Here is a 14,495-nt window from a genome sequence, read left to right as displayed (position 1 = left end):
GGCAACCCTGCGCTCCCGCTACCCCGGCGCTGATCCGGCCGGGTGAGGCCTGTGGCCCTACTCAGGCCGGTTTCTGCTTCCCTAACTAATGCAGTCTCAGGTCCCGCGCAATTGGATTGGAGCAGAAGCTGTGTTCCACTCACCAGCAGTCCCAAAATCCTGCGGCGGGGGGTCTTGGGTAGCTGGCGGGTGTCAGGCAACCCTGCGCTCCCGCTACCCCGGCGCTGATCCGGCCGGGTGAGGCCTGTGGCCCTACTCAGGCCGGTTTCTGCTTCCCTAACTAATGCAGTCTCAGGTCCCGCGCAATTGGATTGGAGCAGAAGCTGTGTTCCACTCACCAGCAGTCCCAAAATCCTGCGGCGGGGGTCGTGGGTAGCTGGCGGGTGTCAGGCAACCCTGCGCTCCCGCTACCCTGGCGCTGATCCAGCCGGATGGGGCCTGTGGTCCTACTCAGGCCGGTTTCTGCTTCCCTAACTAATGCAGTCTCAGGTCCCACGCAATTGGATTGGAGCAGAAGCTGTGCTCCACTCACCAGAAGTCTTAAGATCCTGTGGTGGGTGTTGTGGGTAGCTGGCGAGTGTCAGCAGACCCTGCGCCCCAGCTGCCCTGGTGCTTTTCTGACCGGAAGAGGGTTGTGGCCCTATGTAGGCCGGATTTCTCTCTCCCCAACCCGAGCAGTCTCAGGTCCCGCGTGATTGGACTGGAGCAGAAGCTGTGTTCCACTCACCAGCAGTCCCAAAATCCTGCGGCGGGGGTCGTGGGTAGCTGGCGGGTGTCAGGCAACCCTGCGCTCCCGCTACCCCGGCGCTGATCCAGCCGGATGAGGCCTGTGGTCCTACTCAGGCCGGTTTCTGCTTCCCTAACTAATGCAGTCTCAGGTCCCGCGCAATTGGATTGGAGCAGAAGCTGTGTTCCACTCACCAGCAGTCCCAAAATCCTGCGGCGGGGGTCTTGGGTAGCTGGCGGTGTCAGGCAACCCTGCGCTCCCGCTACCCCGGCGCTGATCCGGCCGGGTGAGAAACCTCACTATTTAAAATACCTCCTCTGTCATGGATTATGTTCTCAGCATAGATGCTTATTTTTGTTTGAGTAATAAGTTTAATATGTCTAATCCAATTACTCTTCATGGCAACAGAATGACTTCTCAGCTCTTTTGCTATTAGTTCCATATGATATTTGAATTGATTCTTTTAATTGCTGATATTAAGTGTCAGTCATTCTACAGTGAGTTGGCCTTATAGCCAGAAAAATTACATCTTCCTCCAACCTTAGTATAAAAGCTTTTCAATGAACAGAATGGCCTTCTAGATACACTAGGAATCCATTATGCAAATAAGGAAGTGGGTGGATCCACACCTCTCCTGTTATCCTTGGCCTAGATTGAAAAGGTAAAAATTGTAGGACTTTGAATAATGTTTTCAGGGACTGGAGTGATACTCTCAACTGTGTAAAGCTACTGTTTATCGTTAAACATTTTGCTGACAATTATAATTATGGGTGGGGTAGAATGATCTATAACTTACCCCCCATACTCACTCCTGTCTCTCTGATGCATATCTTGATTAAATAACTTTTATAACAAACACCTTCTCTGCAGAAAGAGCTCCATGACTTTTTCTCTCTAAGCCAATGTGAAGAAAGAATTTTTCCTCAAAGGCTTAGAACGAATCCATAAAATGAAAGCAATAATAAAAATATTGTGCCTCAACTCATATACTAAAACAGAGAGATTCACTGCACCTGACTGTAATTCTCACTAATTTCCACAAGAGACAGATTGAAAGTTTACTGTTTGCAGGGCTGGGGGAGGGGGCAAGTTACCTAAATCTCAGATTTGCAAGAATGATTATATCTTCCAAAATGAAAACGCAGCTCGACTAATAACCTCAATAGGCACTCTAGTTTGGGAGGGGGGGATCTTTTAAATAAAGTTACTTGAAGTTCATTCTGCCTTAAAATATACAAGTGAAGTAAAGGTACTTCCCTGATTTATGTGTCTTTGGGAGAAATAGTTACTGGCTTTTTTACTAACCTATGTAAAACAATGTACTTTTGTAAATGGATTTCTGGCCACTTTATTCAGCTACACCCCCCCCCCCCTTCTTACATAAAAAAGTAAGCACTGTCAATCAAGGAATTTTAAGGTTTATTTCCTCTTTAGCAATGATTGATAGCCTTTTAGATTTACAAGTTGACAAGTTAAAGGGTTCTATTGGTATAATTATGCTCTAAATTCACAGTCTTTCAATTTAAATGTCCTTTTAAAACCAAGAGATTATCATACCTGTATTTTGAAAAGTGGGCCAGTCAGTTTGGGTTGGTATACAAATTGCTTCCATTAGCCTTGGGACCTATTTGAATTTAATACAGTTTTTTAAAGTTAGTACGAATCTTACTTTTAGAATTTAGGTTAATGGAAATGCATTTTAAGTAAAGAATGTGGCAACTTGTTTTTTTTTTTAATGTATAGATAAAATGGTAGGGTTTCAGAGACTGTCTTTTTATTCAGCAAGGAAGAAAATATGCAGTGAAATGCCTTAGTTCAACTAGAAAAGAAAAGCAATTGCACAATAAAATAAAATAAATTCCTACTGCCTACTTATGGCTTTGGGTACTGGGTCTATGGGTAGAGGAGGGTCTCGCCATCTTTCATGCCTTCTCAGACTAGATAGGCTCAAAATGGTTTGTATGCTAGGAAGGAATTCTGAAAGTGATAGCATAGACTCTAGTTTCTATTTGGTCTAGCTTAAGGGAGTGTGTCCAATAGGACACAATGAGGTCCATTGTCTCCGAATGTTATTATTACAGTTGGGCTCAGAGTCTTTTAGTAAATCATTCTTAGAGACTCATCTAGGCTACCCTAATACTCTACAGAGCTTGGTCTTTTTCAAATAATATTGCTGTGAGTGGGTCTCTTGCTTAAGATGGGAAGGTTCTGAGTCCAGGGCCTGTTTAGTGCTTGTCTCTGCAGATGTTCTCCATGGTGTAGGAGACAGGACTCTTACTCCACTCTGCCCACCACTATCTTCATTGCATAGAAAATGCTGAGATATTAGATCGACTGAGCTCTCAAGGAGACTTTATGCAGATCAGTGTAGTCTGCTGTTACTTCAAATGTACAGAGAAGCTCTTGACTTTTTCCCCAGCTTTCTGCAATGGGGTGAATCCAAAAACCTTGTGACAAGTTTCACTTTACTTTTTACTGAGGATTATATTAACGATGTAGAATTTGGCCCTAGGGGCTGTGTTCTGAAACCCTCTTCTCTGCCTTCCACTGTTTCTTCAAGAGGGCCAGTCCCTTCATAGTAAACGAAATAGATGGTGGAAAGGCCATGAGAGACTGGAGTATCTATTAAATGTTAAGAGTTATATCTGCACCATCTGTGCTGAAAATCATGCTTCAGTTCCTGAAATGTTTAAACCTTGTGACTTTTTCCTTACAGCACTCAATGAACCCACCATCGACTACGGCTTCCAGAGGTTACAGAAGGTCATTCCTCGGCATCCTGGTGACCCAGAGCGCTTGCCGAAGGTCAGAATCCCCACCCCCACCCCTCACACCCCACCCACCCACCCCGGGACATGGTTTCTAGAAAGTTGGATTTGAGAACGGCAAAATACCCTCTTGGACAAGACAAAAAATAATTCATAGATAACCAACTCATCTTGGTACATTGTGTGTGATGATAAAAGTAGCAGGCGCGTTGGGATAGGCACTGGTGTGCATATTTTCATGTATATATTACCTTACAATTTCCGAAACTCTGGATGTTGGTACTACTTTCACTAGTATTGTAGGAAAGAAAAGAACCAAGCAGAGAGAGGTCAGACAATTTGCCCAAGGTCACACAGCATGTACCTTGCTGAGATTTACATTTACTCAGCTTGTGTCTAGATTACTATCAGTGTGGCATATTGATTCTCAAAAAGAAAGGGGACTCTGGATTTTATCTGCTCAAAAGAGCTCAAAGCAAAATGTATTGGTAGATCTGGTAGAAAGAGCTGGAAAGAAAATAGATGGAGATGCTTTGGTCAAATAAGACATCTTTTCTGATAAAACATCTTCCTTACTTAAAAAATTAAATCCAAAGATGTGAGCGATAAAATGGAAGGATCAAGATAACAATCTTGCTGTTGTCAATGCAGAAATGGGCGATTGAGTCTTGGTGTGGCTGCTTTGGGGGTAATCCCAACAGTGGACCTAAGAGACCAGGGGTTTGCATGGGAGGGGGAGTCAGCCACCACTAATCATGTCTGAAAACGGGAGATGCACCAAACAGAGGTTCCTGCAAAGTCTTATGAGGCCTCAACAGAGACAATAATTAAAGAGGTTCAGAGTACAGAGCCAGGCTAGCTGTTATGACTAATTGACAGCAAAACTATGTTTTATTTATGACATGGTCTAATGCCATCACCTTAACTGAATGGATGAGAGGTCCTCTCCTCACTACAGTCTACAGGTGTGTAATGTCTAGATCTGTATGTCTTCATGAAATGATTTAAAAAACGAAAGCCAGTATCCTTCTTAGCCCAGGACCTCTTCAAAGGACAAGGACATGGTCAAATTCTCCCTGTATGGGGCTGTACTTGTAGGCAGAGCCTCCTGTCTGAGAAGGTTCTGTCTACCCTGTTGTTGTCCCCTAGGGCTATGCATCGAGATGAAGAACAGGGTGAGTGGGTATGATACCCACCAATGCTGATGAGAGGAGGGACTGTGACAGGCAGACATGCCTGTCTTGTACTTTGACCATAGAGAAAGAACACAGCTTCTAGTTTCTCAGAGTCATCCCACTTCCATTGAAATGCAGTTCATACTGAAAGGTCTAAAATGTACTTCTTTCTAGGGAAGGGAATATGGTCATGTTTACCTCACTGTCTTTAAAGGGCCTCTGCCTTGTTTCCTCTATCCTGTCTTATTTTTGGTTCACTGTGAAACAGCCTATGAGTGACACTGGGCAGTGACATCTTTCCAGGGCATAGGTGTCCTGAGGAAAGACTGAACTTTAGGTCCCTCTGTCCAGCAGGAAGATGACTTCTGTACTTTTCCCGTGCAGCACTCTGATAACGTGTAAACAGTGATAGACATGATGTGTGCCCACATAGAGAGCTGACCATAGTCTTTGTACGATAGAACCGAGACACGGGTACAATAACAACTTTTTCTGCCACTCTCCTTTAGGTAGTGATGTCACTTTCATCTAGATTTTAGGTTAGCATTCATCCCTAGGCTCTCTAGAGTTGAGAGTGCAGCCTGAAAGTTCAGATTGGACCAATTAGAACCTAGTCCTCAGTCACTTGTTAGCCATATGACCTGTGTTGAAAGCCTTCCTAACCTGTACTTGCCTCAGTTTCCCCATTTGTCATGTGGAAGCAGTGATACTTCCTGCTTTCTCCTGTCCCTTAGCACATAAGGTTACAAAACCCTGGTTTTTATGTCAGTTGAATACAAGTGAGAGCAGTAAACCCCATCCCCTGAGCAATTAAATATATGCTCTACCCCCTGTGCCTCAGTTTTTTCATCTACAAAATGGGGACAGCAGAATTACAGAAGGATGGAAATAGGAGCCAAATCTAGTTAAATGGTTGAGATCTAGCTAAGCCCAGCAGTATTTTCATTTTTGCTTTTTTAAAAATAAGGATAGGAGAGAAATCAGAGTATAAGGTAGAGTTTTGTTTACTTATACTTAAAGGCACTTTTACGTTGCCCATTAAATTTTAAACTGTTGGATACCTAACTCAGGCACATGCCACTTTGTCCCCAGGGGACTTTGGGTGAACCACTGAACCTTTTCTTCCTGGATTTGGGAGGGGCAATCAGGGACACAATGGCTATGTGTGTGTTAAGGAAACACTGCAGCTCGCTTCCAGCTCCTCCAACTGTGGAAGGACTGTGGCCAGAAGAGCCCACCCCAGGAAGCTCTCCCTGTGACTCAGGGCAGACTGGCTGTCCTCTTGGCTCTGAGTGTTAAGGTGGAGCAAGGGTTCAAGGGCAGGGTCAGGAAGTGGCGGATGGAGCCAGCACAAGGTATTCCTGTGGACTTGAGAGAGATTTATACTCCTACTCTCCATTGTTAGGGCCTTAGGAAGGGCCTCTGCCTTCCTCAGACTCTTGGCCAGTGTTTGTCAAACAGGGGTGCTTCAGTGAACTGCGGACCACACACCTTAAAAAACAAACCCCACTTTATTAAACCCATGTGTTTGTGAATAGACAAAGCTAGATTCATACAACCACCCACATATTCTGTCAAATGAAACTGCTCCAAAGACCACGCAGACAGCTTTCCATAATAATATGCCTTTGTATATAGGCTTGCACTTTTTCAAAAGAGAAGGACTTGCTTTGTTTTACTGGATCCCCTCTTTTGAAAGAAGTTGGGAAAACAGACATAGTTTCCTCATCTTCCCCACTTACCAAACAGGGAAAGAGGAGGGAGCAGACCCTTTGTAAATCATTTCATCTCTGAGAGGCACTATAATTACACCAACCCTCTCTGGTTAGGGCTTTTATTTCTTTCATTTGCACACAGAGAAGAGCAGGCCAAGGTCCTTAAAACATACATAGTATTCTATCCTGTCTCCCTGATGAATGAACCTTCATCTCTGGGTCCATATAACTTTGGGAATTTCTCCGACAGGAGAAACCTGACTTTGGGGTCCAGCTTGAGTTCTTATAAAGGAGAGGTGGGGAGGGGGATGAGGACCCTGGCCAATGAAGCTGAGATGCTAATTGCTTCTGATGATTCAACACAAACTTTGAGCAAGGAGCTCCTTCAGCTTTGAACTCCTTAAGTAGTGTCTCCATTTGTGTGTGTGTGTAAAGTTTTTGATAGTTTGCTAACCGCAGCCTGTGAGCTTCATTCCACAGGCAGCACAAGCAGGCCTTGAGCCATCCTGCACATTGGCTATATGACTCTTGGGAAGCCAGGATTGTGTGTTTCACGCCTATTGCAAGTCTAGCTCTGCTTGGTGGCGTCGCTGCAGAGCAGAGAGGCCAAGTGAGCCAGCATGCCAGCCAGATACACAAGGAGCTTGGAAGGCAAACCCAGGCCTTGTGCATGGAAGTCTGAAGCCTCAGGTTCCTCCTCTGTGGAACAGCTGTTTCACAGTGCTGCTAGGAACTAAGGAGATAATGCATGCAAAGAGAAGTTCCAGGCAGCTGGAGAGTCTCCAGTAAGTGGGGACACTAATCTCTGCATGACATACATCTCACATTCCACAGGAGAGGCATTTAGGCTGAGCCCCTGGAGATGATCTGTCTGCTGACTTGCTATGACATCAGTGCCAGCAAGTGAGAAAGCTCAAACTTGAACTTGGGTCTATGAGTTCAAAACCCTCCCTGTGTCCAGTATGTTAACATTCCACTGTTCCTTCAGATCTGGTTATTCAAAACTCAAATATGTCTGCCTGAAGGCAATTACCTCCTGCTTCCTCTCCCTCATCAGTATCTTCTGCCCACCCCCCTCAGATTCTCAGTAGCTTTTCTTTCTTCCTTCATTGAGAGAGGCTGGTGAGGAAATCTGTACCAAGTAAATACTGTTTGATTACAAGATCCAGCCTCCCTTATAGAGAAAATCAAGCAGTTTGGGAAAAGCAACAAAGGCCACATTTGTGTATTTTGCTTTATGGAGCTGAAAATATCTGGTAAATTGATCCAGTGGGAGTCATAAATACACATTACTTTATCTTGTTCTTCGTGTCCTATACCCCAGAGCCTTGATAGAACAACAGCACTTAATAGACTTAAGAAAGAGTAATTACACTCATTGCTTGTGTGATTTTTCAGCCCTCCCAGCCCTGCCTGACCTTCTAATTTACCTCACCGTGTCTAACTAATGCATTTATATTCATCTTTTATGAAGCATGGATAGTACAGGATTGACTGTACAGTCTTGCTCAAACTGTCTGCCCAGGTTCTCCTCTGGTTGGTAGTGAAGGGAGTAGGGGCCATCCATCTCCATACATTTGCATGGATAGACAGCCATAGACATGGCTGCCGGCATTTTTCATTCCTTATGAAACATGATAAAAAGTATTTATTACATTTTTCCTTTAAAGCTTTTATATATTCTAGCATTATTTACAGCTAAACATGCAGGCAAAAGATGTGAGTGTTTTTAAAATCATTACTGCTAATGTCTCAGCTTGTCAGAAGCGCTTAAATTCTCCTGCACTTTGTCTAAAAACTTGGTACTGTTGCCTTTTAAGAACAACACACTGAAAGGATCTTGCAAGTCAGATCTGCAAACACTGCTGACAGTCTGTGATGGATGATATTGCAAAATTTGCAAGATGTTTGTCATTTCACACAGCCGACATATTAAGGAGTGGATTAAGAAACTCAAAACCCCTATGGGAAACAGTCATTCCCCCCCAAAACCCCAGCCAAACCTCGAACCCCTCTAGAGCACACCAGAATCTCTCACTCGGCTATCTCTCCCAACTTCCCACTCAACCATTGGATCCTGATTGTTCACAGAGCATTTTCTCTCACCATATGGTCTCCTCATTACCATATACTAAGAGTCCATATGGGAAACTTGTGAAATGAACTGTATTCATTTTAACTGCCAGATGAGCAGCCTTGTGCTTTGCAAGCCTAGCTTAAGTCATCTGCTGTCTTCGTGTTGTTATGGCAACACGGCGCCAATAAAAAATTCTAATCTGCTGTAAGTGATCACAATATTTTAAGTGCTTGCCTATAACTGGCCTCAGAAGGGACACGAGACAGGAGAGCTTCAATTTACCCAAAGGTTTACGAAGGTGGTTGTTGATTCCAGCAGGTGTCAGTAAGGGAGCTGGTGAGAGTGTGGCTATGTGTCTATAGCACCATGGAGTAAAATATGGCTTGTCCTGGGGATGCAGTGTAGAGGGGTTGGATCACAGGGCACAAGGACCATAGACCCTTTGGATGAATCTAAAAAAAAAAACACACACTGAGTGTCAAACACTATAGTTGCTCAAATAGACACATGACTCTACTGGTACTGGGGAGCCAGCCAGCCATGGGCCAGGGATGCCAGTCTAGGTTTGGGCTCACTGAGGCTTCGTGGGAGTCTCTCCTTCATTGCCATTTGAAACTCTCAGACCCCATGAAGCTGCTCTTTTTGAACGCAGGAATCAGTCATTTCAAATGCTGGGCTAATTAAGAGTACCTTAAAGTAAATGGACGTTGTCAGCCACATCCTAAAGTGGGAATCATTCTCACCTCCAAAGGCTTTGTGATGCACCGCCTCTCTGCCGCTCTCTTTGTATCGAAAGTGAATGTTTATAGTCTCATTTCATCAGTTCACATTAGCCTCATGCTGAATATTTAAACACAGAACAATTTGAACTCACCATGGAGGAAGTCAGTGACTGCACTTTCATTTGGAACAGCAAGGGCTCATCTAATAATAATTTAGTAAATCAGCCATTTAGTGGCTCAGTTGTGCACTGCATTGTGCCAAAGATTATTCAGTTCAACTGTACACTTGCAAAATTGAAATTCAGATTCTAGTCACAAGCACTTGGTGATTTTTGCTTCATGGAGAGATGAGACCCCAAAATCACCCTCCCCAAAGAGCATTCGTGTTTAGCGATTTATCATACATACAGAGCTGGAGCCAAAATAAAGCTGGGGCTGGCTGTGTACAATGTATTCTAATTGTGCTTTTATTGTCTTAGTCTTTATGCACAGACTATCAGTAATTCAAAACTCACAGTTGCATCAGTGAAAATACAAATAAGAAATCTTTGCATAACCACATTGCCTTCTTGCAGGAAGGGGGCAACTTAAAGAGTTTGGTAAAAGAAAAGCCAGTGTCTTCCTGTTCTGCTGGCTCTGTCAGCTCTCCCTCTCCCTCTTCCATTCCCTTCATTTGTTTACTTAAGGGAGCTTTATTAGCATTGCATCTGGAAACACAAGTAACCTTACTTAATCAAAAGCACAGAAACAAATGCCAGTCTTATGGCCTATCTGGTCCTCAGAGGGGGAAAAGCACCCTTGAGTTTGGGTCCAAGAAACATCCTGTGTGCATTCTCTTGTCTGTAGCAAAGCACAAACTACGGAATGCCATCCACCCCCCGCCCCCTTCATCTGCCAGAAAACTTAGAGGCACATTCCGTCTTCCCATTTTGACAACGTGCTTAGCTCAGGAACTTGGCTTTCCTTCAGACTCTGTGTCCTCTTATCTTGGGAGCTGAGCCTAGATCAGGGTACTGCTGAAGTTCTATGTGAATGCATGCCTGTGCCCACACGTATGTGCCTGCGCTTACTTTATGTAGAGAAAGAGGTTGCAGTGGGCTGCAGAGATGACCTAGCACTTGCTGTACAAGTCTGCATACTGAGTTTGCTTAAAGAAGCCAGGCAGGTTGTCTGCCCATTACCTCATACTCAGGAGACAAAGATAAGGGACCCCTGGGACCCTCGGCTAGCTACAGCAGCCATTTGGCAAGCTTCAGGGTCAGCAAGGGACCCTTCCATAAATAAAGTGGGGGGTAATGGAGAAAGACACATATACACATACTGCAGCACATGCATACCAATATCTGTGTGCATACACATACACTCATGTGTGCAATTAAAAAAAAATTACTTGTAACTCCACCGATATGTCACAGGAGCCTCACAAAATAGTAATTTTACTTGTTTAGATGATTTTCATCTTTTGCCAACTTATCTTACAATCTAATTTTCTGCTTCTTACTGGTGTATATCCCTTCCCGGGATGAGCAGGCAGAGCCCGAGAGAAAAGTAATGTGGCGCTCAGGCGGTGGCTTACATAGGACAAAGCCGAGGCTTCAGATTGCAGCTTGAGCAGTCAGAGAGCAGAGGCTCCCCACCTTTCCATACTATCTCAACATTGGTCTGCCACAGTTGCCTTCTGTGTTTTACAGACTTGATTCCATCCCAATCACAAGACCCTAGAGTACAAGAATGCCCGTACTTTGCCACAGTGATCTGTAAAAGAAGTGGGGATTGTCAATATTGTTGGCTTGGTAGGCACTCACTGGGTACGACTGGTTGGAGCAGCTGCTGGCATCGCCCTGTTTTATAGAGAAGGATACAGAGGCATGTGTTCACCCTACTTATAAGTAGCACAGTATGGATTTGAGCCAATCCCATTGAACTTTAGATCTAGTGCCTGGGTCCCTAAGCACCGACTCTAGAAAGGTATTAAATGGAATTCTAAAGAGAGGCGAGTTTCAAAATCCCTCACCTCAATTGGGTGGAGGAGAGATGTGGTAGCATTGACCAAGGTTAGCTCACAAATGGCCGAGCTAGGTGAAAATGGTAGCAAGAATTAGAGACCCACACAGAGCATCCAGAGAGAGAGAGAGAGAGAGAGAGAGAGAGAGAGAGAGAGAGAGAGAGAGAGAGAGAGAGAGAGAGAGAGAGAACTCGTTGTGTTTGGCTGTTCAGTCTGCGTGGTTGGAGCTCATAGCAATAGTTACCCACCAGCTGAAGCCTAGAATTCTCTCAGGTGCTCTTTGACCACTGAGCTCTTGAAGAAGGAAATTTAGTTTAACCTACCTCATACACATCCCCCATATAAGAAAAGGAGGAGGAAGGGGTAAAGCCATTTCCATCTTCCAGCCACTAGGGATCCTCTTCAAGGCTCAAATCATAGGAGCACTCGCGGGCAAGGTAAGAATTCTTGATCACCACCTTCAGCCCTGAGTAACATTGCAGTTAAGCATTGGAGGAACAAGTGCTGAGTTTCCAGTAGTCTAGAATCACTGGGTGTTTATAAAAGATTTAGTGTGTGTGTGTGCACACATGTGTGTACACATATATATGTACATCCTTTCACATGTACATGCTTGCATGTGTGTATCCAAGTGAATACAGATGCCCATAAGGCTGGAGGAGTTGGATCTCCTGGAGCTAAAGCTGTTGAGTTGGTAGTAAGTCACCCACATGGTTGCCAGACATTGAAATTCTGTCTTTTCCATGAGCGGTGCCCACTCTTAACCTTGGGGCCATGTCTCCACCTTGCAAACTGCTGGATTTTTCTCTTTTTAATTAATTGGTTTATTTTTAATATTTTGGAGACAGGGTATCATATATCCCGGGCTTGCCTCAAATAGTCAAAAATGGTCTTTAACTTTTGAGCTTCCTGCATTTGCCTCTGAATTTTGAGATTAGAGATATATACCATTGTACCCAGTTATATGCACTGTTGCGGTCCAAACCCAAGGTTTTATGCATGCTAGACAAGAACTCTACAAAGCAAGCCATATTTCCAGCCCAAGGTACTGGATTTTGACAGAAGATTGTACTCAAAATTATCCCTTAAACCTCAGGAAATATACCTCACAGATATCATTCACCCAGATATACATATAATAGCCAGTATTGTTCAATAACTTAACAAAACCAAAATGAACTGTATTCTTATCTACCACTTAAGTTTAACATACATGTAAACACACATGCATTTTGCACACACATCCACATACATACACTTCATATGCACATGTGACAAGCATATCATCTGCTCACATTCCAAGGCCTCTTCGTAAGCTACATATTAATTTCATCTTGCCCTAAGGGAAGGGAAGACAGGGCCCAAAGACAAAGAGAGACAGAAATAATATTTGGCTTGTGTGTGTCTGTGTGTGTGTGTGTGTGCACGCGCGCGTCTCTAAAAGCCTCAGCCTTGGTGACTTAAAGGTGACTTAAAAGATTTTCAAGGGTAATTTTGACTCTAGGCAGCTTTTGTTTCGTGTGCTCACTTTACAACCTACCCCTGAAAAAGGCATCTCTGTCCAGAGTTTTCTCTTTCAGCAGAGCCTTTTATCCTGATCAGAAAGTCGATTTCCAAGGCCACTCGGCAGGACCTAACCCAGAGCGTTGGTCTTAAACCAGCACAATGAATCGCAATGAGAAGAGGCAGCTAGGGGTTGCCAGGTTCAGCTTTGTACCTCAGAGCGGGTCACATCCACAAGGGCACAGATACCATTCTTCACTGTGTGTGCGGCAGGAAGCACCCCAGGCTCCCATTCACCAATTACCATGACACCATTTAGAAGAGAAAGCTCAGAGACAAAAAAAAAAGAGGAGGGAAACCATTGTTGCTACTCTTCCCAGGAATGCCCGGTTTCACAATTTACACGTAACTGCTGACACCCGAAAAGTCGAACATTTTGGTAAAATGAATCAAGTTGTAATGTTTCTTTTATGAGATCCCTTGCAGGAAGGGAGGCCTGGCACCTCCTGGAGACCAAGCTACGTTATCCATCATCGGGAAGGCGGCTGTCCTGGCTAGCTTCTCAGAGGTCACACGATCGAACCGGTAGCTCTTACAACTGTATTATTGCTTATGGAACAGTCATTGAGGCACCAGATAAAAATTACCTGGTCTAATAGGCAGGGAACAATTTTCACTCAATAAAATTATAAGCCAAATCATTCATTTCATAACACTCTGGCTAATTTATTTGTTGACCTTTTAATATCCATAGCTCTTCAGTGGTATTAACTGCAGCTCAGACAAAATCTCTTGTTCATTTCAGTTTCATTGATTTTTTTCCCCCCATTGAGGCAATAACAGCTGCTGGAAAACAGCCCTTTTCTTTCCACTGTAAAAGTCAATCATGTAAGTTAGGATGTCTTACGTGGATCCAGACATGTTAGCTTACAACAGATTTTAATCTCACATTGTTCAGAAGGCTCCTACACCCCTGACTGTAACAAGCAAGCTTTCTGGTATGTATGTCTTCAGTCCCACTGGGCGACAACACATAATCGGACCTTTGGGAAGTAAGAGACCTACCATCTAATGTGAACACAAACTCAACAAAAAAGTCAAAATATAATCACAAGTCTCTCCTGTGTGTTCTCTATAGTAGGGTGCTTGTACCCTGGTAGTAGTAACAATAGACCTTTGAAATACATAACGCTTTGGAGACTTGAGAGATGGTACAATGGTCAAGAATGTCTGACTCTTCCAGGGGCCAAAGTTTGATTTTCAGCCCTGACATCAGGTAGCACACAGCTACTTCAGAGGATCTGATGCCCTCTTCACATACAAACACACACACACACACACACACACACACACATACACACAGATTAAAAAATATTTAATGGTTTTATTATGCAAATGGACACAGATTTTAGAATTTAAATTGTATTGCTTTTTAAGGTGATAAACAAGTTAATGGACCAAAGTATTCTGTAGGGTAGCCATAGGTGTAGGTGAGTAAAAATATATGTATGTGTGTGTGTATGTATGTATGTATGTATGTATGTATGTATGTATGTATGTATGTATTTATTTGGAAGAAAAATGTGTGTGTGTGTTGTGTGTGTGTGTTGTGTGTGTGTGTATGTGTGTGTGTGGTGTGTGGTGTGTGTGTGTGTATGTGTGTGTGTGGTTGCATATGTACATGTTACCTATGAAGGCCAAAAGGTGATGGTCAGTGTATTCTTCACTTTCCAAGTGTTTTTTTTTTTTCAGACAAGGTCTCTCACTGAATTCTCCGCTCCTCCGTTAGCTATGCTGGTTGAC

At 43.8% G+C, this 14,495-nt stretch overlaps 1 protein-coding gene across 7 annotated transcripts in view; it reads left to right on the top strand.

The window, feature by feature from the left end:
* The window catches only part of Ebf1 (EBF transcription factor 1), a 397,327-nt gene that overhangs the window by 359,793 nt on the left and 23,039 nt on the right, over positions 1–14,495 (top strand). For all 7 annotated transcript variants that reach the window (XM_085829017.1, XM_021175730.3, XM_021175728.3 and 4 more), the window contains one exon: positions 3,444–3,532. In XM_085829017.1, the coding sequence (XP_085685143.1) occupies positions 3,444–3,532 (89 nt within the window). The remainder of the gene's footprint in view (positions 1–3,443; positions 3,533–14,495) is intronic.

The sequence above is a fragment of the Mus caroli genome, unplaced genomic scaffold (assembly GCF_978045245.1).
Source record: "Mus caroli unplaced genomic scaffold, Mus_caroli_1 scaffold_13, whole genome shotgun sequence".
NCBI classification, from domain to species: Eukaryota; Metazoa; Chordata; class Mammalia; order Rodentia; family Muridae; genus Mus; species Mus caroli.
This window is presented reverse-complemented; position numbering and strand designations above follow the sequence as displayed.